Source organism: Periplaneta americana, chromosome 15 (assembly GCF_040183065.1).
Source record: "Periplaneta americana isolate PAMFEO1 chromosome 15, P.americana_PAMFEO1_priV1, whole genome shotgun sequence".
Lineage (NCBI taxonomy): Eukaryota > Metazoa > Arthropoda > Insecta > Blattodea > Blattidae > Periplaneta > Periplaneta americana.
This window is the reverse complement of record NC_091131.1, coordinates 11,359,977-11,385,463: the sequence shown is the minus strand read 5'-3', so window position 1 is coordinate 11,385,463 and position 25,487 is coordinate 11,359,977. Positions and strand designations below refer to the sequence as shown.

Here is a 25,487-nt window from a genome sequence, read left to right as displayed (position 1 = left end):
CAGGTTCAAATCCCGGTGCCGGAGAGAATTTTTCTCTGTTCCATTACTCTTTCATCGTATGATGACGCAGAATATCTGCATGGAAATATCATATGTAAAATAATATATATAATAATATAACTGAGTGTCAGTTTAAAGTCCTGCAGGCCACACAAGATCTGGTCTCTTTACATTCGTCCTGAGTGGTGGACCAATATAAGCACAGATTTAGAAAACTGAAACATCATTTTATTTTTTAGAGTTAAAACAAAATTTCCATTTTTAAATGTTTTTTTTCTCGTTATTTTCACCGGCCCATAGCCAGAGTCAGTAAAGAAAAGAATTTACATAATTTTCTGTCTGGCTTGTAAAACTTAACTTCTTAAATTCTGCATATGTATATACATATAAGGGAATTAAGTTTTATCTTATCATGTTGTGGTCTCTGCCTGTGGTGAGTCACTGTGACACGGCAGGGTTTGTGTTGGTTCTGAGATCCTGTCCAGGTCCAGCCTCTCAAAGTAGACGACCAGCTCACAGTGGGACGTATGCGGGAACATGTCAACTGGAACTGCCCTCACAGGCACCAGGGGAGCACCGTGGTAAGTTTTTGAAGTTGGGCGCCCAAGATCCACGAAATTCTTCACAGCGGCTTTTGGATCACAGGAGAGGAACACAAGTTTGTTGAGCTTCTCTGTGCGACGAAGCTGAACTACAGCTCTCTGATCTGTAACAATAATAATAATAATAATAATAATAATAATAATAATAATGTCTATTATTATTCAGTGGTAAAGCTTTTATAATCTCGAAAAAACTGAAAATTAAAATTTATAAAACATTTATATTAGTGGTTGTTCTATATGGTTGTGAAACTTGAACTCTCACTTCGAGAGAGAAACAGAGGTTAAGGATGATCGAGAATAACGTGTTTAGGAAAATATGTTGTTGTTGTTTTCTAATTCCAGGCGTTTGACAATAAAGTCATTTGACCTCTTGCATTCCAATATTTTTCAAAGATATTATCATGGTCAGCCACTGAAGCACAGATTTTGAGGTGTTCCAAATCCATTTCTTGGTGTGAGTTGCACAATGGGCAGTTAGGGGACTGATATATTCCAATTCTATGCAGGTGTTTGGCCAAACAATCATGGCCTGTTGCCAATCTAAATGCAGCGACAGACTATTTTCGTGGTAAATCGGGAATTAACTGTGGATTATGATGCAGAGAGTTCCATTTCTCCCCTTGAGATTGTGTTATCAAATTTTGTTTGTTGAAATCTAAGTATGTAGATTTAATAAATCTTTTCACAGAGCAATACGTAGATTTAGTAACAGGTTTGTAAGTAGAGGTGCTGCTCTTTTTTTCTAAAGCATCCGCATTCTCGTTTCCCAGGACTCCACAATGGGATGGTATCCATTGGTACAGCTTAGGAAAATATTTGGAGCTAAGAGGGATGAAGTTACAGGAGAATGGAGAAAATTACATAACGAACTTCACACATTGTATTCTTCAAGTAACATAATTAAGAACATTAAATCCAGATGTTTAAGATGGCAGGGCATGTAGCATGTATGGGTGAACCCAAAAATGCATACAGAGTGTTATTTGGAAGACCTTCAGGGAGGCCAAGATGTAGATGCGGGGGTACCGGTAATATTAAAATGGATTTGAGGGAGGTGGGATATGATGGTAGAGACTGGATTAATCTTGCTCAGGATAGGGACCAATGGCAGGCTTATGTGAGGGCGGCAATGAACCTCTGGGTTCCTGAAAAGCCATTTGTAAGTAAGTAATGAATACAAATATGTCTAGTAATGATGCTGCAATTTTGTGAACATTTACTCAAATATAATTACTGGTACCATTGGCATTCAATTAAAACTAGCAAAACTGAGATCAATGTCCCTTGCATCTGTTCCATCCCCTCGACCATGAAGCTACTTCCAGTTCATTCCCATTGTACCTTGGGTCTGGACACATCGCACTCCCAGTAAAATAATGTTGTAAGTCGAAAATCACATATTACTTTCGTAATTAATTTCCAACACTGTTTTACTGGTTGGAGGTATGAAATTCTAATAATAAAATGTGATCGGCTTGGGTAGCATGGTCGGTATAGCACTGGCCTTCTGTGCTCGAGGTTGCGAGATCGATCCCGGCCCAGGTCGATGGCATTTAAATGTGTTTAAATGCGACAGGCTCATGTCAGATTTACTGGCATGTAAAAGAACTCCTGCAGGACAAAAATTCTGGCACACCGGTGACGCTGATATAACCTCTGCAGTTGCGAGCGTCGTTAAATAAACCATAATTTAATTTAAATTTTTTTAAATAATAAAATAGTAAATTATCATAGGTTTTGGTATGTATTTATTAAAATATTTTCACATTAGTATTTTACTAGGGAATAGCATATATTTACAAATCACAATTTTAGAGTTACGACACTATTTTACTGGGAGTGCTATATGTAATATAGAAAGCACAGGTTTTCTACTGATCGGCATAGGTAACCTAAAAGTGATAATTTAACACATGAAATAAAGAGACAGAACACTTCAAAATGAACGCGAAACGTACATTTCACTTCACTTAGTATATGCAAGGCATACCAAAAGCCTAAACTAACCTAATTTAACCTGTTACAGATTTGTATATGCTAGGCATACTAAAAGCCTACACTAACCCAACCTAACCTGTCACAAATTCGTACTTGCAAGCAGGGGCGTATATTGCGGATGTTCAAGGTATGCGCTGGACACCCTGTAAATTCCGTAATCTCATTTTTTATTTTAAGTTGTTTTACATAATGCAACAATAATTTTAATTTATCACAATTTAAATGCGTGATAATCTCATTAGAAGTTGACGTATATAGTTAAAGACTAATTTTAATTTATTACCATTTAAATATTTTAAATGCCTACTGGTTGAATGTGCACACCATCCCCAGAACGGCTTTCGTTTTATAACGTATGCTCTGCCTGATGAAGCGGGATGAGGTCTGGTCTGGTTGTCCTGTCCGTACAAAAGAACATCCCCTGCTGATAGTTACGGCTATAATGCTCTGCGCGCGCAAGGTGGCATGGTGGGGATACTCGCTTCTCTCAAGCTCGCAGGTCGTCCTGTATACAGGGAGCTCAACTTGTCAACAGCGTTACAAAATATTGTGTTTGACGTGTGTGTTTACTGTTTGTGTGAGTGAATTTACTATGTTTAGGTTTTACTAGGGTTCATAGTTGTGTGCCAGCGCAGGTAAACAATTTAAATTACTTATTTAATGATAATAGCACTTGGAAATGTACACTGTAAAAGATCTTTTGCAAAAGCCATTCTCTTCTCGCCCACTAGAAGAGAAATTACATATAGTGAATAAGGGTAGACTTACCCTGCTACTTCCGAATTTAGTGCAACAATATAAAACAAAAAGCGAACAATATGAAAATGTAGAATGGTTAGCGGGTTGTGAAACTTCAAAGAGGTTATTTTGCTGGCCATGCTTATTGTTTGATCATAAATAATGCAATTTTGAATAACGTTATTTGTAGTTGCCTCCTTTCTCCGGCATTTGCAAGGCAGTAATTGAAACAAGGTGATTAATTTTTAAGAAGTTGTGGTGTGAGTACTTTGAATAATATTTAAAAGTCATTTTCTTTTAATTTTATGTTATTTTTCCACTAGTTTAAGGGCATTTTAATGATCATTTTAAGTAGACTTTTAGGTCATCAATATCCGCCGCCTAGTTATTAAATATAAACAATACTAAATTATATATTAAAAATGGCAGTTAATGTTGACCCGATATTTCATTTAAGCCTATAATAATTGTGCGAGATAGACCAACTATATATTTTTAACAGAACACCCAAACTCCAGGTTCAGCATACGCCACTGCTTGCAAAGCATACGGAAAACCTAAACTAACCTGTCACAGATTCCCGCACCGTAGAACTTAGAAAATGCAAGCTGGAAGTTGCAGTGTTGCATGCTATAGATAACCCAGAAGTACTTACGAAGTCCTGCTCTAGGAGGGTCGACAACTGCCAGTATGTCGTCTTTCACAGCTCTGTTCATTACAGAGGACAGGATATCTTCTGCTTTGCCGACAAAGAAGTCGCAATTTGTGATGCCATTGTTTGCAGCGTTGGCCTTGGCATCATCCACAGCCTGTGCCAGGAGCTCCAGTCCCAACACCTGCCCGCACTTCTGTAAACAAAAGCGTACCAAGCTAGTGCACAAGATTTCCATACAGAAGAGCCAAGTTTAAATAGCAGCAAGTTCGAGTACAATTCATACTAGACAAGACGAGTATGTGGAGATTTTCTCGAGACACTCGTTTACCTCGCCACATTTCCCTTTTACTCCCATAATTCATGGTCACTCTTATGACAAATACATTGCACCACATTAACTTCCCTGCGAATTACCTTCATGAGACTCTCAGATAAAGTGTAGGGTAAGCACAAGAGATCCGTAGCTCTGGACTACATCACAGTTGGATGAGTGGAGAGAAGTGGGTCAATGCATTTAGCTCTACTCTGCAGACACTTATTCCTGTCTCCAGCTCTCCATTCATAATGATCAGATGTCTTGCACCTATTCTATAGTCAGTTCAATCTATTATGAGGTACTAACTCGCAACTTCCCCCCATTACTTGATCACCTGCTTAAATTTAGCGATTTTCTGGGCTATAATGGTTCACTTTATATCATTATTCCAGTTTAAATAGCTTGTAGATCCTAAATATGCACAAAATCCATCCAATAATTCACAATAAATTTCTATACAGCCAAAAAAACAGCACACAAAATATGTATGATTTGAGGCTTTCTCGGCGTTGGTTCGCTAATATGTTTTCACGGGATATCAGCTGAGTTAAAATTTTGGAATGTTCCAAGCTTTCAACTGCTATCTCTGCAGCCATCTTCAGGGAAGTTGTGTCTGGACAGAAAGTCGTGGGTTATATAGATGTTAGGCTGTCTCAGGTGATACGGGATTGGTTGGCGGATTGGCCAATCTGGGCCGGGAATTATCATTCCTCGTAAGCTCCACCCCTCCCAAGATTCTTGTGTGAAGTTTGGCAGGCAACGAGTCCTGTTCCACCGGTTGGAACTGGTTGCTGTTCTCGGTGGACTACAGCTCAGTCAGGCATTGACACTGCTCTTGGACCAGCTTAGGCCCTCTTACAATCAAGGTCACGAAGATCACAGACCGAGGACAGCAACTGATTCCAACCAGCGGTATAGGACTCGTCGCCCGCCAAACTTCACACAAGAATCCTGGGAGGGGCGGAGCTTACGAGGAATGATAATTCCCGGCTCTGGATTGGCCGATCGGCCAACCAGTCCCGTATCACCTGAGACAACCTAACATCTATATAACCCACGACTTTCTGTCCAGACACAACTTCCCTGAAGATGGCTGCAGAGATAGCAGTTGAAAGCTTGGAACATTCCAAAATTTTAACTCGGTTGATATCCTGCGAAAACATATTAACGAGCACACAAAATCATTCTTTCAGTATTCTTGAAAACGTATATTACCATCACAATCTCGAAATCGATTTTTCCTGAATTACATTACTTTCTCGTTATGTTTTGTACAATGAGGAGGTAAAGGGTAGTGTGGGGCACTGCTCCATCCAGCCAGAGTTTAATCGTAACAATCAACTCACTCCGGCCAAGCTGAGACCAATGCTGCCTGTTCCACAACAGATGTCGATGAGGGTCGTGCTCTCAGATGGTTGTGACAACTCTGCCACTGCACTGTACAGCACTTCTGCACCAAGGGTGTTAATCTGGAAGAAGGCTTCTGGAGACACTCGTAACGTCAAACCACACAGCTTCTCGTGGATGTGGGTCTCCCCCAGCAGATACTCCAGAGGAGGCAAGTTTTGACCAGCTTGCCTATAAGAAAACAATGTAATACCGGTATACCAATACTTTCTGTCGGGAGTGCAGATGAATTAAAGTTCTGGCAATGTTGTCACATCTGCAGCAGACAGCCAAAGTTTATCAAAGTTGAACTCCAGGCTGCACAGAGAATAATAAACAAAGGAAATTCTTCTCTTTAGGAAAACATTCAGTTCACAAGACAAGAGTACCAATATAAAACGCCAGTGAATAATATTGACACCAGCAAGCATACAACGTAAATGTAATTCTGGCACTTTGTATGTGAGTTAAACCATGCTTTCATTTCAAAACTTCCGAGTCTAAATAACTATTTACTTCGATTAAATTAAATTTAAACAAAAACACTTAAATTTAGATATCAAGGTGGAAGTTTAAAGCCAGTATTAACTGCATTTTAGGTTTCATCCCCCTCCATCCTCCATTCCCCTTTGTAATTTCAAACAGGACCTCTATATTAAGTGGATATAGGGTAAAAGTTGGTAATATTGTGATAGTTATTTTTGAGAATTTATTACAATTTTACTGAGTGAGAGGAAGATTAGTTTTTTGCATCAATGTATTAAGGGAATGTTCGTAGACAAGTTTATACACAAAACCAGTCCTTCTCTCACTCAGTAAAATTATAATAATTTCTCAAAAATAACTATCACAATATTACCAGCCTTTACTCTATTCTAATTAAAATCTTTAGATATTCTCTCCAAATAATAAATTATCACTTATACATTAAGTTAAATTAATATTTATTTCACTTGTTAATAACACTATATTAATTTAATCTTCAACTTTGTTTATAAATTTATTACTGTATTATTATATTCTGCTATATGATGGTAGAGACTGGATTAATCTTGCTCAGGATAGGGACCAATGGCGGGTTATGTGAGGGCGGCAATGAACCTCCGGGTTCCTTAAAAGCCAGTAAGTAAGTAAATATTATTATATTCTGGATCCTTGTGGTCACTCTCAGTGGAGGGCAGACGATTTTTTCATCAGATTTGATATCTCAGCCACTCAACCATCTGAAGTGAACGAAGGGAAAAAGAAAATCTACAAGCCCACGATTCAGTACCTATTGGCGAAATACAACATTGAAAAAATCACAGTTACCGGTCTCTTCTTTGGAGCGAGAGGCACCATTCCGAAAGCCTTTGTAAAGTGGGGGGGGAAAATACAGGGTGCGTCAGAAAGAACGGATGGATTTCACATGGCAAGAAAATTGTAAGGATTCATCAAATCAAAAATGTATTGTTGTCAACAGATTCACCAATACATGCAGTTTATTTAACGAAAACAACATCATCCATATAATGTCCTTGGCTTTCAATACAGGCATCGAGGCATTTTTTGAAGTTCGCCATCACTTTCACAGTCATAGCTGTTGGGATTGCCGCGATTTCTTCACGAATCGCCGTCTTCAGTTCGTCCAGTGTATGTGATCGATGTTTAGAAACTTACGCCTTCAAATGGTCCCAAAGAAAGAAGTCGCAGGGCGCGAGATCTTACCGTAGCCTCGGACAATCTCAGTGCAATAGCATGTTTGCGGACTGATCTTTGAGTGTCTGTCTCCACATTTGCAGGTGTACACGCGCTCCGTGTTCGTCCAGGTTTAATGTTGAACCTGTGATACGAAATGAAGCCACCCACCGCAAAATTGTATTCCGAATTGGAATCCTAGCGTGACATCCGATGTCGAAATGAATTCTGAGTGACGATAACAGACTCTTCATTTTTCAAAAATGTCTCTACAATGAAAGCACGTTGTACGTCAGACCAACACCATGTTCTCAACTGAAACTGCATTCTCTGGCTGACCCAACAGTCGTGGTCCCCCTCACTGTATCTCTCCCCTCGCTGCGTATCAATAGTTTGAAATCCATCCGTTCTTTCTGACGCACCCTTTACAAGCTGACGAGAGATCTTCAAGATGCCATCGTCACCACCATTATAAAATTTTCTGTAGCGATATTTCGTCAGCATCTTTATGGTGTACATTCAATTTAAATTACACTTGGTTCTATTTTTTTTTTTTTCTTATGTCTTATTCACTTTTGTCTGAAACCTGTTTATATAATTTTTCATTTTAAATTATATTGTGAGCTATTCTGTGTCGCAGGGCAAATCCAAAATATTGGGTCAGACCACTAAATTAAATAGTTTATGTTACTATCTGAAATAACCTGTAATCAACAATAGTCTGTAGTTTTATTCTCTTCAGCTCTAATCAACAACAGCAACAATTCAGGTTGCCAGGCAACGATAGAAAAGAAGAGATGTGAAAATAAATTAATGCAATGTATAAACAATTGAATATTCTCTTTAAAATTTAAGTTTCATAATATAGGGTGTCATCCGAAATTTCAAAGGGGTGGGGGAGAAGATGAGGAAAGGGGTGAAATCTAAATTGCATTAGCACTGGTTTTAAACTTCTCCCTCAATATCTAAATTGACGTGTTTCAGCTCTGCACCATCATGATACCCTTTCCATTTATTTTCTTATTCTATGACATGCCATATCCTCTTCTTCCTTTTTTTTTTTTTCCAGTACAGTAAATATAGGGTATTCGCAAAAAGACGAAACACTTTTAAATTGTTATATTTTTGAGTTGTTACAGTCCATACATTCGTGGTTTTGGTATTAAATCATCCCTGAAAGCTGGGAATTTAATGCTATATGAAAATATTTTCAATATGAGACCCTCCAGCAGCCAATTCAATCGCTGCTGAATCTACTCACTACTTCTTTGAGAGTTTCACCTCGAATTCCCTGTACACCAGTTTGAATATTGGCTTTCAATTCCACAACTGTGTGAAGGTTATTCTGGTACACTTGATCCTGCAAGAATCCCAATAAATGAAAATCACAAGGATTTAAGTCCGGTGAATAGGGAGGCCAATTTCATCCAAGATCATGAAACCGTTCCTGATAATGATTAGAGATTACTTCACCATGAAAATCCTCATCCAGAAAATCATTTGCTGTGTCCAATGTTGCACCATCTTGTTGTAAGTCATATAGACCTACTCCATTGTTCATTTTTGTTGTACTGTTTCATGAATATGACGTTAGGTGGCAGTTATTGTTACACTCAAATCCCCAGACTTCAGGACTTGTATAATCTAACAATTATTATCGATATATGTAATGCAGTAGTATAAATATAGTCCTTTAAAAGTGTTGCGTCTTTTTGTAAGGACCCTGTATATAATGACGCACCTTTTCATGATGTGCTGGAAATAAAGTGATGCTATGTTACAGGTCTTGCCTTCACCATTTGTGAAGAAGTCTTTGAGGTCTTCCTTGAGCTTGGTCAGTTCTTCTTTAGAGAGTGACTGAGGATGAATCCCAACTACTAACATCAGTTGGCCAGTGCCAACAGACAGACGTGCTGTCAACTGCCGCCAGTAGCCTTCATGTGTTTCAGGGTTGAACACACCCAAGTCAGAGGCTCGCACAAATGTTTCAAACACCTGAAAAATAAGTAACAGGAACTATAAATTTGTTTATTTCTAAACGTTTAACCTTAAAAATTAGAAAGAAAGCAAAAGCATTTCTTCTTCTTCTGGTTCTATCGCCTGTTTCTGGCCCTAACTGCGCAGATGATTTTCCATCATTCACATCTCTTTCAGAGTCTTCACTTTCCATCCTCTGACACCTCCAAATGTATGGTCTTCAACTTCTTCCAACCATATTAGTGGGGTCAGCCAATTCTTTTGGTTCCATATGAGTGAGCGACAGTGACCATTTTACAAAGCTGACTAGAGCCAAGATTTCCTTGTGAATGCATGTTTTTATATAAGCTTGTTCTAAAGAAAAAAATAGTTTTTCAATGGATACCAGCACACTGCAGATTGACTGGCGACGATGCTGCTAGTTATCTTGCCAAAAAGGGCTGTGGTACTATTCAGAAACCTGCTACACAATTATCCTATTATACAACAAAAAGAATGATTACTTCACAATACCACAAAATTATAACAAATCATCATCTCCAAATTTCCAAAAATAAAAGGTGGGAATCTGTCTCAACCCAAAAGTCCCTGGATACCCAAGGAAGAATGCAGTTGCAATTTTTAGACTGTTTACAAGCCATGACTACTTGGCCAAGCATCTCCACAGGATTGGAATATCTCTTCACCACTCTGCCGCTTATGTGATCTTCAAGAAGAAATGGATCAAAATCATCTTCAACGCTGCCCAGCCACTATCAATTTCGTCCTTGAGTGAAAAATACTGGAGAGCGAGAGAATTAACAATTTCGTTGTCAGAAATTCAGCATTAGCAAACAACAACATATAAGCTTGTTACACTTCTCAAACTTTGCAAATATTCGTTTTATAACTTATAAATTGAAGAAATTATTACAAAAACAACCCTTGTCAAAATTGCCATTTTACAGGAGAACAATAAAAATAAATAGAACAACACATGTCAGCTGTTTCTGTACAACTGGTGTTTATCCTTGTGGCACTACCGTCTCAGGAATTGCACAGCAGGAAGATTAGACAATGTTGCCAACTTCATTGTCTAATAAGTCTCGTACCCATATTTTTTACTTGTATATTTCGGGGAAAAAAAATGCACAGGTTATTTGAGAAAATAAACCATGCAATCCCAATAGATGAATATTTTTACCTTTGCTGCCTCTTTCATACGATCTGGAATGTGTCTCAAACAGTCAACTGGCCCAACACCTGTGAAGCCTCGAACATAACTTCCAAGCCGAAAACCCACAGTTCGTTCCCCTGTTTCTTCATTGATACCTAAACACAAACACTCACTAATGTAAAGAATGAAGTATAAAAAATAAAACAGGAAGTATAATATTCATGTGACCTATCCCTGATTAGAAAGAAATCATTTGGAGAGGAAAACATGCCAATATTTTATAGAGGGGGGGGGGGGGGTGATTTTGTTCAGGATTAATTTTTCTGCTTGTGAAGAAATGAGGAAAATAAAGTTGCTACACAGTTCTACTATATCACTTTTCAAATAATTACATATTATATGCTTAATATTATAACAAGATAGATAAAGTTGCTGATAAGTATCAATCCACACAATGCAGAATACTGGAGCAGTAGCTATTAAACATCAATATACAGGATTTTTCAAAACTAACTATAATTGCAATTAAAATTCAATGAGGAGATTTTGGACAAAAAGTTCAGACACGTCAAACCATGTATTTAGAAAGGAATATTTTTATGGAAACAAAATATTTTTGCAAGTTATGTCATTTTTTTTTTTTCGTTGTTGGTAACTCTACAGAATCTATTAGATGCTTTATGGTTGTGCTAACAGATTGAGTTATTTGTCAACAATGTGACGCTGCAACGTGTGTTCAGGTTACTGCCCAGTGACAGTCCTGATGTATTTTATATTTTGATGACTGGTTAATTAATATTAACCCGGCACACTCACAATCACACTCACATTCATACAAATTTCCAGACTCTAGACACCCAGGTAATTCTTCTTCAAGAAAAATTCACCGGGAGCTGAGCCCGGAATCGAACCCAGGACCTCCGGATCTGCAAGCCAGCATGCTGACCAACAGACCACGGAGACAGTCAATAATGTCATTGAGAACATATTTAAACGACATCCTATAGTTTTTATAATATCATCTGAAAGAGCATGTTTTTTTATGTAATACTTCATTTATTTTGTACAGAAGCACTATGGTTATGGTTGCTATGGTAACAATTTCATTATTGATACAATTTGTCAGTCCTTGTATGTATTAGGGAAGCAGTTTTTTGATGAAATCAATCAATCAGATTTGTGGGACATTTCACTTTTATTTATGGGGATACTTGAAGGGAAAAGTGTACGAGCAGAATCCTCATACTATTGTGGAAACTCAAGGATAACTTCAGGAATAGCATTTGCGGTATCACTGCTGATAAATTCACTTGTGTATATATAAGTCTTTTAAGACGTGCACAGAAGTGTTTGGATGTTGGTGGAAGGCATTTCCGGCATTTATTATGAAGGTTAGCACAAACACTTCATTACCTTCACATTAATTTTGAGAAAAGTTTGATTTCAACTCAAGTGAAATAAGGTGTGCAGGTTATTCATACCTAACTCTGTACAAATGGTATCACTGAAACATTTGAAAGAATTCTGGAAACATACCGACTGTAAACTCGCACTTGTTGCGATAACCATCACACGAAGGGGAAGGCTTCACAGGCCAGAGTTCGCAGGGCAAGCCTTTGTACTTGGATCTCTGCTGATCCACCCAGGGCTTCAGAGCTGGGTTTCCTCTCACCATGTCGTGCCCCATCTTCACCAGCATGTGTCTGATAGTTTCGTACTTCTGTTGTATCTGTAAGTATAGAAAAGTTCATTTATCATAATACTGTGGCGCCATGTTGGAAGATCTGATTGCCTCGGAAGTTGTGCACGCATCTAGTGCAAGGGAAGGCGCGGGAGACGAAACTCGAGCTTCGGAAGGGGCTGTAGTGCGGTGCGGGGTGACGTGGAGCAGAGGGATTAGGGAGGAACATCTAGAAACGTATCCTCTGGAAGATTCGCAAAGCCACGCGAACCAAAGATTCGAGAACGTGTGATTTACTAAATAAAAGGGCGAGTGAGTCAGCTGTAAGTTAGTCAGTCTACACGTGAGTCTTCGAGCGAGCAAGAAAGCCAGCCTTTGAGACTGGGGTTCACTGTGAGGAGGACCGCAACTGTGGCAGTATCCAGGCGAGGACCTGAGTTCGACGTACAGTGAACTTGAGTGAGTGAGCTAGAAGAACTAGCCAAGGCAAACGAACTGTGAAGTGAGAACTGGCAGTTTTGTTCTGCACATAGTGCTTTGTGAACATTAGTTAAAATTAGGAGTACATTTTTGTTCTTCTCAATAATACACGTGAATTGTCATTGTCGTTTGTGGAGTGCAATAACGACTACTGTGTTGAATGGAATACCCATTGTTGACGGGTGTGTAGTTAAAGTTAGAAATAAAAGTCACATTATTGTTTTATAAAAGTTACAATACTATTGCTCTCTATGTTCAATTAATACTAGGTTGTTTTAAAAAGTTTTGCCTCATAATTTTTTATTTAAAAATGACTGTAGTTATTTGAGTAAAACAAAAAGTGGTAACTTCCTACAACTTCATTGTTTATATCCATATAATTATTTCTCCACATACTCGACCTGGTGATCAACACATCTCTCCTATCAGGAGACCAGTTTCTTGATATCGTCACTGTAGAATATTTCACTTTGATGACAGAATGACAGGCTCACTTCTGTCTGTACTGCATCATCAGAATGAAGGGACAGTTCTCTCTGATGACACCAGATCGAGACTGTATGGAGGATGATCAAAGACAGTGAAATCAAGTCCCATCATGCACAAAGTTTCTGGAATCCCAGTTCTGCAATTATCGCCTGCACATGCTCCGTCCTTTGTCACTCAAGTCGAGAGTTGCACCAGGTTCATTGGAAGCACGAACAGTTCAACAAAGCACAATACTGATGTCTACACATTCCTCTTCATAAACTACCTTCATTCTCCTGATGAATGTCAATTGGGGTCACATTTTCTGCCATCAGAAACTTATCACTGCATAATGCGTCAGATGTACCGACATAGTGCTGTTACATGCCGCCATGTTTCAGGCTATAATTTAGAGCTCTCTAGCAGCAGAGGTACGAAACTTGTGTCAGTGAAGCAGGAAAGTTAACTGAGTAGAATGTACGACAGCTAGTACTTCGAAATTTGTTAACAATAACACATAAAATCAGGAGGCATTACTTTTCAAAATGTCCGCAGAGTTAGCTCTGTGGTAGCGTGTCAGCCTCCAGACTAGCCGACCCGGGTTCGATTCCCGGCAGGGTCAGAAATTTTCATGTAAAATTTCTATCTCGGGACTAGGAACAATGGTGGTGCGCAACTTCTAATCACTAAATTGTGCACCAATATGCCTGGGTTAAATCCCAAATCTCTCTGCAGTGCATCTGAGGAGAAGGCATATGTCACTGTTGATAGTGATTCATCCATCGGATGGGGACGTTAAGCCTGGCAGCCCCTCGGTGCTATTCGATAGGAGTAGGCTACATGCCGGCACCGGGTTTCTCCTTCTCCCTTCCTCACCTTCACCATCATCCTCACCCATTCTCTACACTACACTTACACGAACACTCACACATACACTCACCTTAGTACACGACATAACTCTCCACAGATACACATCATGTACAGTGTGGCCTGCCAAAGTGGTGTACAACTAGAAAATAGGTCACAGTCGTGCCATCTATCCGCGATATGCGGAACCCGAATCACGTAAAGTGAAGTGAGTAGGCATTGGATACATACATACATTACTTTTCAAAACACTCTTGTATATAAAATCTGTTTCCTAAATTAAGAAAAAAGCAATAGTGCATTACTTAAAAGAGATGCTGCATGAACAATTGAAGGGTACACGGGAAAAACAATCAAGGTCCATCAAAAATCGAAATTGAGTTAATAATGCCATCTTATAGTGGAAAGGAAGTACTATCATGTGTTCTAGCTAGTAATAAGAAATAATCGTTCTTGACATTCCACTACGTCAATTTCTATTAAGTACACACATAACAAAGTATTAAGTGCTTAAACTTTAAAATTCGTTTTTCCTAAACATTCTAAAATGGACCTTGATCGTTATTCCCATGTACCCTTCAATTTTCATTGCTGGTTAAGTAAACAAATACAACGGTTTGAAGGTCAGATCTACTTTCGTCTTCAGCACAACACATGTATGAAATGACCATAAGATTTAAAAAAGGTTGTAATGAGTGGTACTCATACTAACCTGTTCCTCATACGGTATGTTCCAAAGCGGAATTGTGGATGATTTGAGCCGTTCTTCCTGTGATCTGTCGTCAGTTTTCTGTTTCTTGGCGTCATCTTGCCCATCTTGTTTTTCTTGTGTTTGTTGTCTGCGTTTCTTCACTAATGGATCTGGCGCTGGTTTAGCAACCTATTTACATAAAAGACGCCATTATAAAGGAAGAAAATGGGGGGGAAGACAGAAAGAAAATAAGAAATGAAGAAAGAAAGTACGGGTTACATCAGCTTCTTGTCTATGCGGATGACGTGAATATGTTAGGAGAAAATACACAAACGATTAGGGAAAACACGGAAATTTTACTTGAAGCAAGTAGAGCGATCGGTTTGGAAGTAAATCCCGAAAAGACAAAGTATATGATTATGTCTCGTGACCAGAATATTGTACGAAATGGAAATATAAAAATTGGAGATTTATCCTTCGAAGAGGTGGAAAAATTCAAATATCTTGGAGCAACAGTAACAAATATAAATGACACTCGGGAGGAAATTAAACGCAGAATAAATATGGGAAATGCCTGTTATTATTCGGTTGAGAAGCTCTTATCATCCAGTCTGCTGTCCAAAAATCTGAAAGTTAGAATTTATAAAACAGTTATATTACCGGTTCTTCTGTATGGTTGTGAAACTTGCACTCTCACTCTGAGAGAGGAATATAGGTTCAGGGTGTTTGAGAATAAGGTGCTAAGGAAAATATTTGGGGCTAAGCGGGATGAAGTTACAGGAGAATGGAGAAAGTTACACAACGCAGAACTGCACGCATTGTATTCTTCACCTGACATAATTAGGAACATAAAATCGAGACGTTTGAGATGGGCAGGGCATGTAGCACGTATGGGCGAATCCAGAAATGCATATAGAGTGTTAGTTGGGAGACCGGAGGGAAAAAGACCTTTAGGGAGGCCGAGACGTAGATGGGAGGATAATATTAAAATGGATTTGAGGGAGGTGGAGTATGATGATAGAGACTGGATTAATCTTGCACAGGATAGGGACCGCTGGCGGGCTTATGTGAGGGCGGCAATGAACCTTCGGGTTCCTTAAAAGCCATTTGTAAGTAAGTAAGTAAGTAAGAAAGAAAGTAAGAAGACGTGAATGAATAAACGAAAATATATATATGAGAGCAAATAACAGGGGATATAAGGAAATCCCAATGATTATATATGAAACATCTATGCTCCAACTGAAGTAATAAAAATATTTTCTTTAACATTGTAATGTAGTTTATTTGATATTCATGTATATATACATTGTGGCAGAGTGGTCAGCCTCTCGGCCTTCCACCATGGTGACCTGGGTTCGAACACTATCTGGGTGACAAAGGAATTTGTGCTCGACGAAGCAGACGAAAGGAGTTTTTCTCGGAAATCTCTCATTTCTCCTCACCATTATCATCATTTCATCAATACTTCACAATCATCCTCACTCTGACAAAACCGGCCAGGCCTCCAGAACAAATAAAAAACGGCTAAATGTAACCCTTAACAGGATTTACCTTTATGGGTCCTGACACTGGCATCTTTCACATCGAGGGTGTTACCAGGTGTAAAAGGAAAACAAATCAGTCTGGACATTAAATGATTTACACAGAGGATTGAAGCAGACTAAAGTGGCTAAAAACCATGGGTTCGTGAGTCAACCCTCGCAATAGTCATAAAGAAACACAAGAAAATAAGAGGACAGTATGGCAAGTGGTAAAATTAATCTTAAACGTAAGCATTTAAAAATTGCAGTAGCAGATGATGTTGAAATGAGGGCACTTAACATTCCTAAAACAGGCCCTATTGTCTGTCAAAGAGTGCTTAATGTTGCCAATGTACTTGGTGCTTAGACTTCAAAACAAGCAATGAATGGTTTTGCAACGTTTCAAAGACGGCCATGGGATTACTTTCATTAAACTGGCAGTCAGAGAAGAAAAATCAAATAGGGTAATCAAATGGTGAGTAAATGTTATTTCATAGTATGTAATGTTGTTTCATACGTATTTCTACTATATTCTCTTTTAGAACATAAATTTGGGCAACATTTCATAACCCACGAATATAACAATAACCCTGATATAACAATATAATGTTTCTAGTCCCCAGAAGATTGCAGTAACGAGGTTCGACTGTATTACAAGAAAATGGCACAATTTTATTTGAATAACATCTCAATACAACAATAAACCCTGATATAACAATACAATGTTTCTAGTCCCCAGAAGATTGCTGTATCGAGGTTCGACTGTATTACAAGAAAATTGCACAATTTTATTCGAATAACATCTCAATACAACAATAACTCTGATAAAACAATACAATGTTTCTAGTCTTCAGATTGCTGTATCGAGGTTCGACTGTATTACAAGAAAATGGCACAATTTTATTTGAATAAACCCTCAATACAACAATAACCCTGATATAACAATACAATATTTCTAGTCCCCAGAAGATTGCTATATCGAGGTTCGACTGTATTACAAGAAAATAGGACAATTTTATTCGAATAACCCCTCAATACAATAACCCTGATATAACAATACAATATTTCTAGTCCCCAGAAGATTGCTATATCGAGGTTCGACTGTATTACAAGAAAATAGGACAATTTTATTCGAATAACCCCTCAATACAATAACCCTGATATAACAATACAATATTTCTAGTCCCCAGAAGATTGCTATATCGAGGTTCGACTGTATTACAAGCAAATAGGACAATTTTATTCGAATAACCCCTCAATATAATAATCCTGAACACTACAATGTTTCTAGTCCCCAGAAGATTGCTGTATCGAGGTTTGACTGTAATACAAGAAAATGCGACAATTTTATTCGAATAACCCCTCAATATAATAACCCTGATATAACAATACAATATTTCTAGTCCCCAGAAGATTGCTATATCGAGGTTCGATTGTATTACAAGCAAATAGGACAATTTTATTCGAATAACCCCTCAATATAATAACCCTGATATAATACTACAACGTTTCTAGTCCCCAGAAGATTGCTGTATCGAGGTTTGACTGTAATACAAGAAAATGGGACAAATTTATTCGAATAACCCCTCAATACAACAATAACCCTGATATAACAATATAATGTTTCTAGTCCCCAGAAGATTCCTGTATCGAGGTTCGACCGTAATACAAGAAAATGGGACAGTTTTATTCGAATAACCCCTCAATACAACAATAACCCTGATATAATAATACAATGTTTCTAGTCCCCAGAAGATTGCTGTATCGAGGTTCGACTGTAATACAAGAAAATGGGACAGTTTTATTCGAATAACCCCTCAATACAACAATAACCCTGATATAACAATACAATGTTTCTAGTCCCCAGAAGATTGCTGTATCGAGGTTCGACTGTAATACAAGAAAATGGGACAGTTTTATTCGAATAACCCCTCAATACAACAATAACCCTGATATAACAATACAATGTTTCTAGTCCCCAGAAGATTGCTGTATCGAGGTTCGACTGTAATACAAGAAAATGGGACAGTTTTATTCGAATAACCCCTCAATACAACAATAACCTTGATATAACAATACAATGTTTCTAGTCCTCAGAAGATTGCTGTATCGAGGTTCGACTGTATTACAAGAAAATGGCACAATTTTATTCGAATAACCCCTCAATACAACAATAACCCTGATATAACAATACAATGTTCCTAGCCCCCAAAATATTGCTGTATCGAGGTTCGACTATATTACAAGAAAATTGTACAATTTTATTCGAATAATCCCTCAATACAACATAAGCATAATATAACAATACAATGTTTCTAATCCCCAGAAAATTGCTGTATCGAGGTTCGACTATATTACAAGAAAATTGTACAATTTTATTCGAATAACCCCTCAATACAACATAAGCATAATATAACAATACAATGTTTCTAATCCCCAGAAAATTGCTGTATCGAGGTTCGACTATATTACAAGAAAACTGAACAATTTTATTCGAATAGAGTTCTGCTTTTATGGTTCACAATAAAAGGAAAGGTAAAGAAGGAAGGAAGGAAGGAAGAAACTTAGGAAGAACAAAGGAGAGAAAAAAAGAAAATTAAGAAACAAAGAGAAATATGTTGTTGTTGTTTTCTAATGCCAGGCGTTTGACAATAAAGTCATTTGACCTCTTGCACTCCAATATTTTTCAAAGATATTATCATGACCAGCCACACAAAGAGAAATATAAGAAAGGCTAAGGAAAACAAGATAAAGAGATAAGGAAAAGAGGCAGGATGGAAGGAAGAAGAAGAAAACGTAAGAATCAAACAAAGATACACAGACTGACTCTACCTCTGCACTCAAGGTTCTACTCTTCCAGACATAGCCATCGAGAGCCTTCAGAGCATTCTGTCTGTCTTCTTCAGAACGGAAGCACACGTACACCCAGTGACTACCTCTGGCCGGGGGCTTCACTTTGTTCGATCCCAGTTTTAATTTTTCATTCAGCAACTTCTTCAATTCCTGAAATAAAATCTGAATTAGGAAGTGGCATTAAGACTGCACAAGTAAACCTAAAAACAATTTGATGATAAAGGGAATCTTTTATTTAATTCTCTAGTATGAAATTTGTTTAAAAAAAATGTAAGAATATTTCTTCAAAATCAGAGTCTGTGTATTTGTACAGTTCAGTTGTAGTAACTTATTGCCTTTATCTAGTGCTTTTCTATTTTTTTTTCTTCAAAATATCTAATAATTCTGTTCTTGTTATAGTAGTTTCCTCTCCATTTTCTGTGATTCAAATCTCTTTTATTGTTCATCCATCCATAATTTGCTGGAGTACTACAGATGTAACTTCAGAATAACATGGGCTAAAATGTTGTTGTTTTCTAATGCCAGGCATTTGACAATAAGGTCAGCATTAAGGTTACCTTCTTGAATAAGAAAGATATCTACATTATTCAAGACATGTCATGGATTCAAGACGCTTTTCCAACTTTTTTATTTTTCCTGCTTTCCATAACCGGCCACACGACCAACCTGTTTGTAGCATCGTTAAATCTGTCACGAAAGCTGTACCTGCAATGACGGAAGAGTTTCGCCATTCCCTTGGGTCACACACGCCCCTTTCAACATAGTGCTTCTACATACATCATGGTGGCTTTTTGCTAGTTCTTTTCTCTGTTTTTAAGTTATATTATATTTTTAACTTCTGTTTTTAACCTTATATACCAAGTGTTCACTTATCATAACATGTTCTATTCGACATATACGACCTACAGATCCCAATCAAAATTGGCGAAAACGTTTGTTTTTAAACCTGTTTAAATGTTGTTATAACATGTTTTATTGTGTTTTTATAGTATTGACTGAATAGAACTCTTTTATCAATTTCTTAGCTGATGTTATACTGCCAGCATTCCATTGTAAGATGTTTAGTTGATTCTGAACCATTAAAGTAGTCCCCACCCGGAGATCCAATTGGGGGACTATTTTACCTCCGGATAATTTTACCTTAATGGTACTCATTTCATATTGGAGTGAAAATGGCAAGTTGTAGCCGATTTAAGTGAACACCATATTTTAACGTTTTGGTGGCTACTTCATTCACAAAATATGTATGTTAAATTTGTTACTTTGTTACTTATTTGTATTACATGTACATTTACGTCATGAAAGATCAAGGTAATACATTAATTGTACATTGAATATTGCATTTTCTTTGGCATTGTGTAAAGTGATTACTTACTTTTTTTTACGCACTAGTGTTTTAAAGGTTTACTTTATGCACTAATAATAGTGGGTAAAATGAAATTTTACGCACTATTGTACAAAAAATTCTTTAATGAATATGAATTACTTCTTTTTGAAGAAATTGAAATAAATTATGAAATGGCATTGCAGATTTCTCTGGAAGTCCAGAAAGAAAATTTCCAAGAAACTGTATGATTTAGTGAGACATGAGTCAATGCAGGTCATGCAACAGGAAAAGGCTAGACACTGGTGATGCCAATTGAAAAAGGAGGAAGGTTTATTATGCATAAGGCTTTGTTCCCAATGCTGTTATTATTTTTAGACGAAATTAGCCATGAAACTTTCTTGAAGTGCTTTAACCTGGAATACGTCGCTACATACAGTGTCGTTCAGGTGGTTGCATACCCAGCATTTTGCCGAAGCTAGTCAGCATTGGATTTTTCCGTTGTAAATTTTGAGAGGGATGAAATAGCGAGATGAAGTAACAACAGATGTTTTGTTAAAACTTGGGGCTTTCTTTTGATGTATCACAATATACAGTTTCTTTGAAAATTCTTTTCATACCTGCTTTAATATTTCCTGGCCCTATTATACATTCAACTGGTTTCTTTACTGTAAAGTACATGCTAGGTTTCTGCCCTCAGGGCGAATTACTGCGAATTGACAGACATAACACATCCCGCTCAATAATTGCAAACAGATTAAGGGAGCATGGTGAATACGAAGTATATGAGGAAGTTCAATGGAAGGATCTACACAGCGTGCTGACATCATAATAATTGACTGAGATAAAAAAAAACTGGTCTCATTCTTGAGCCCACTGTGAGGTTCGAAATTAATGAAGATCAACCAAAGCAGGTACATGAAGAGAAACGCGCTATTTACCTTCCATGCTGTGATGATCTCAGTCATTAATATAATATTCAAGATTGGAATGTCATTGGACTTATGTTTGGTGCGCAAGAAACAATTCCCAAATTTACATTGGAGATCCTCAGAAAATTAAAGGTTCCTAAAAAGGCTCTTCAGACAATTGCATCAACCATTTTAAAATCTTCATTGTACATCATCAATCACCATTCATCTTTATAATATTCAATGTATATTATTTATTTTCAATAAATTTTTATCGTTTTGATAGCCACCACATCTTGTCGCAGAATATTCCTTTTTTAAAATTTCATTATGTGTTTTTTTAACATTAATTTACATTTTCTTTTTTGTTCATTTGAATTGATTAGGATGCCGATATTTTAAATCCAAGATTTGGACGGCTATCATTTCGATCAAGAGAAAGTTTTCTGGCGAAATATCTGCATTCAAGGAAAGGTGCAGGAACTTTTAAGGGTAAATAATAAACCCAAATAGGATAAGAAGATGATTGACTTTATGAAGACATGATAGTAATTTATTATTCCATCATAACTGAGCTACTGATCTGACAAATATTTTTTTCTACAGAATACCATGTATTGTTCGAAGAAAATTCTTCTCACAGGTAATAGCCAACACATAAAGTCAGAAAAAGAGAGGAAAAGACTTGCAGTCTTTTCAATTTTGGTGTGATTATCATTTGAATTTGATAATTAGCAAAATGCTCATATACCAACCAGCACTGGGTTAAGGATTAAAATGTTCCTGAACATGAAAAAACCATCAGTAACTGCAGTAGTGAACAATTTTGGCAGGGAACATTTCACAAACAAAACCTACAGTGCACATATAACATGTTTAGCAGCAACCTGGGCCAATCTTCCTGCTCAACTGCAATACTGAAATTTTTAAAGTAAGACTATAGAGAACTAATACTACCTACAGTACGAAAATGTTATCTTAAGGCTGGTTCACAATAAACCAGGAACGAGAACCAGAATGAAAACGAGAAGCAGAGGACGTGAATATGAAAATTTTTGATTCACAATAAACAGAGAACGTAGACGACTATGCATATTGATATGTATGTCAATAACGATATGTAAAGTCGATATTACGCATTCTGATGTTATTTGTGTATAATTGATCAATGGCGTTCTCTCCTGGTTCTCTCATGAGTAAAAGGCAGCCAACATAAACACAGGTTAACCAACTTCGAAATTTCAACTGAAATATTTCATTAGGTATGGTACTATAAATATGCCCATGCATCTTTATTATCACAACCTATTTTAAGTCTACCATGATGTAAAATAATTAGAGAAGAAACATTTGTAATAGAACAAAAATGAACACAACAGTAGTTATTGAATTGAAGCGTGAATATGTAGCATGTAATACAACCAATACAGTAATAAAATATGATTCGCTTCCGATCGGTGTTCAAAGATGCAGCTATTGAAAGGCACATATTCTCCTTCATTTTCTCATTTTTATACGAGGCGCACCGCTTATTGTAAAAGTGAGGATTTTCCTCAACACTCAATATTAGAATCTCATCAAATAGCATAGCACAGAACAAAATAATGCATAGGTTATGTCACGGTCTTCCTGCTACAAAATATACGACGACAAAATAGCTTTTAGATGGCAATAGAATGAATCTAGTGGGCTGTGATCGGAAACGTGAACACCAAAGTTGAAACATGGCCAACTCTCAGTTCCCGATCTCGGGCTCCGGCAAGCTTTTCGTTAATTGTGAATGCTCACATTTAAATGTATACATTTCAACAATTTTACCGTTTTCGTTTTCGTTCCGATTCTCGTTTCCGGTTTATTGTGAACCAGCCTTTACTCAAGCACACATCTATAGACAGAGAGTAAGCGATATGAGGCAAACCTTACTCCAATTCCATAAAATTTCGGAAGGCCTCGTATTTCGATCTTAAATTTTTCTGAAGTAAAATCAGATCTTTGTAGATAAGCATAAGGATTATCATTTGAAACTTCCTCTTTTGCAATATCATCCGTCTTCTGAATTTCTCCTTCATTCGAAGTCTTTAGTTCCACGTTACTGGAAGTGACATTTTCAATTGGTGCATCAACACCATTATCTGTTTTCGTAATATCAGCAGTTTCTGCCATTTTCCTTTCTGTAAGAAAAGAAACAAAATGTAAGTGATAATCAACTCAGGTTCTTAATCAGTAGTTATATTATACCTATAGTAATGATAATATTTAATCTTCAACTAGGTGAGGTTGCCAAAGACAAAGAATGTTAAACAGTAACATTTAAGTGCCTCACAAGAAAATGGTTTACATAAATTTAAATATATTAACTAAATGACTTACAATTTAAGATCATAAAAATTTCCAGTAGAATAAAAAGGTAAAAGATTTTTTAAATAAAATAAAAATAAAATGAGAAAATTCAATAATTGTAGTTTGAATTGAAGTGTCGCTGTAAAATCTGTAGAGAACCCTTCAAAGCTGGCATAGAAATTTTCTTTATTGTTGTTGTTGGAACTGCGAATTCACGACAGAATTACACGAATTGTTTTGTTATCGTTCCTCTTATGCCCACAATTAAACCGATAGAGCATTTATCGAGATTCGAGATAGCGACTGTTATCTGGAGGAGGGACGGCTAAGCACTAGTGCAAGGCATGGATGCACACACACAAGGAATAACACTGCAGTCTTCAAATCAGTTGCGAGTAATATGTCGGTAGTTTAAGATGAAGCTATTTTTCTTATAAGTTTCTACTGCTCTGTGTTTTGCGGTACTGTCATATTCATTATGTGAACGTGTGCATCTGTAAAAAAAAAAAAACGCGCGCGTAAAAGAAAATTCTGTGCGGCAACAAGACGCAATTTCGAGTAAGGTTTCCTGACAGACCCATGCCTTGTGCCTGTACAATAATAAGACTCTATAAAAAGTTTATGTGGACAGGTTCAATAAACGATCAAAGAAATGTAGAAGACGGCATGTTCTTACAGAAGAAAAATTAGACGAGACTGGCGAAAGACTAGAACACATTCCTCAAAAGTCTCTTAGGCGTTTGGAGCAGGAAACTGGAATAAGTAACCATTTTCTGGTTCGGTAACAAGAGTACTTAAATTAGAGGCATACAGAATTCCAGAAGTCGAAGAGTTAAGATTACATGACCCTGACTAAATATTTTTTCTCTAAAACCCACACACCATAAACAATACTACATAAAAACTGCTATAGTCAGCCAGTGGTGAAAAACTTGTGAAAATAAATAGGCTAACGATTTCATAAAAAAAATATGCAGACGAGTATTGCAGCAAATGGGGGACATTTTGAGTAAGAAATGTGAGCTAGGTAACTACAAATTCTACAATTCTTGTGTTGTATCAGTGCCGGATATACGGGTGCACACTTCGCAGTAACAAAGCCATAGATCTATGGTGGCATTGCCTATATCTGGATCATGATAAATGCTCCTTACAGTATATGACTGATACAGAAAATTGATATATAAATAACTACAAATTAACCTCCCGTACTGGTTGAATGATCGTCCACTTCTCCTGAGGCTTGTGAACGTGAGACAGTCAGCTGGTCGGCCTTAGCTCTCCATTACCTGTCGCACCACAGGTTCATTTATTTTTTAAGAGTGAATTGTCCCTCTGCCTTTCTTCATTTTTTAACACCTAGTGACGACGGTACACTGAGTTAGGAAGCCAAAGCAAACCAATAGGCCTATAGGCCTGCTATGTATTGGATAAGTTTGTTAATTTTTACCCAATCATTTAGACCTATGTGATATCAGAATATGTTACTTCTTAAAATGTTTATGAATAACAAAGGCTTACACACATTTACTTACAGCTACAATGGCAAAGTTTAGGCTACCACATCAACTCTAAAGAAATATAACCTCAACACCAACGCTACTCATAACCAAGATTCATGTATCCGCGCCTCTACAACCTATATTATATTTTACATATAAAAACCATCACACGATTACAACTTCGTAATCATTTTACAGCTGTCGGTCAAAAGAATGTCTTAAGTTACAAAATATACAGTAACTTCTCAGAATAAAAATAATTTCACGTGGAATGTTTCAAATTCTGGTAAATACTTCGCAAAATTACCGCACTTCATAACATTCACAATATCTCACAAGTTG

The 25,487-nt window shown here is 37.2% G+C and overlaps 1 protein-coding gene across 4 annotated transcripts; it reads right to left on the bottom strand.

Moving 5' to 3' along the window:
• Positions 1-25,487, bottom strand: LOC138714635 (tRNA (uracil-5-)-methyltransferase homolog A-like). 4 transcript variants are annotated; one of them, XM_069846677.1, is made up of 11 exons: positions 25,179-25,487; positions 24,847-25,002; positions 23,227-23,474; positions 19,048-19,218; positions 14,717-14,884; positions 12,045-12,237; positions 10,536-10,663; positions 9,117-9,370; positions 5,659-5,890; positions 3,997-4,189; positions 1-706 (listed from the first exon to the last, which is right to left on the bottom strand). In XM_069846677.1, the coding sequence occupies exons 3-11, from the start codon at positions 23,464-23,466 to the stop codon at positions 411-413; spliced, it is 1,875 nt and encodes a 624-aa protein (XP_069702778.1). In that variant the 5' UTR covers positions 23,467-23,474; positions 24,847-25,002; positions 25,179-25,487; the 3' UTR covers positions 1-410. The 4 variants fall into 4 exon arrangements, with proteins under 4 accessions (XP_069702778.1, XP_069702777.1, XP_069702779.1 ...); XM_069846676.1 differs by having other exon boundaries at positions 24,856-25,002; XM_069846678.1 differs by lacking the exon at positions 24,847-25,002 and having other exon boundaries at positions 25,169-25,487.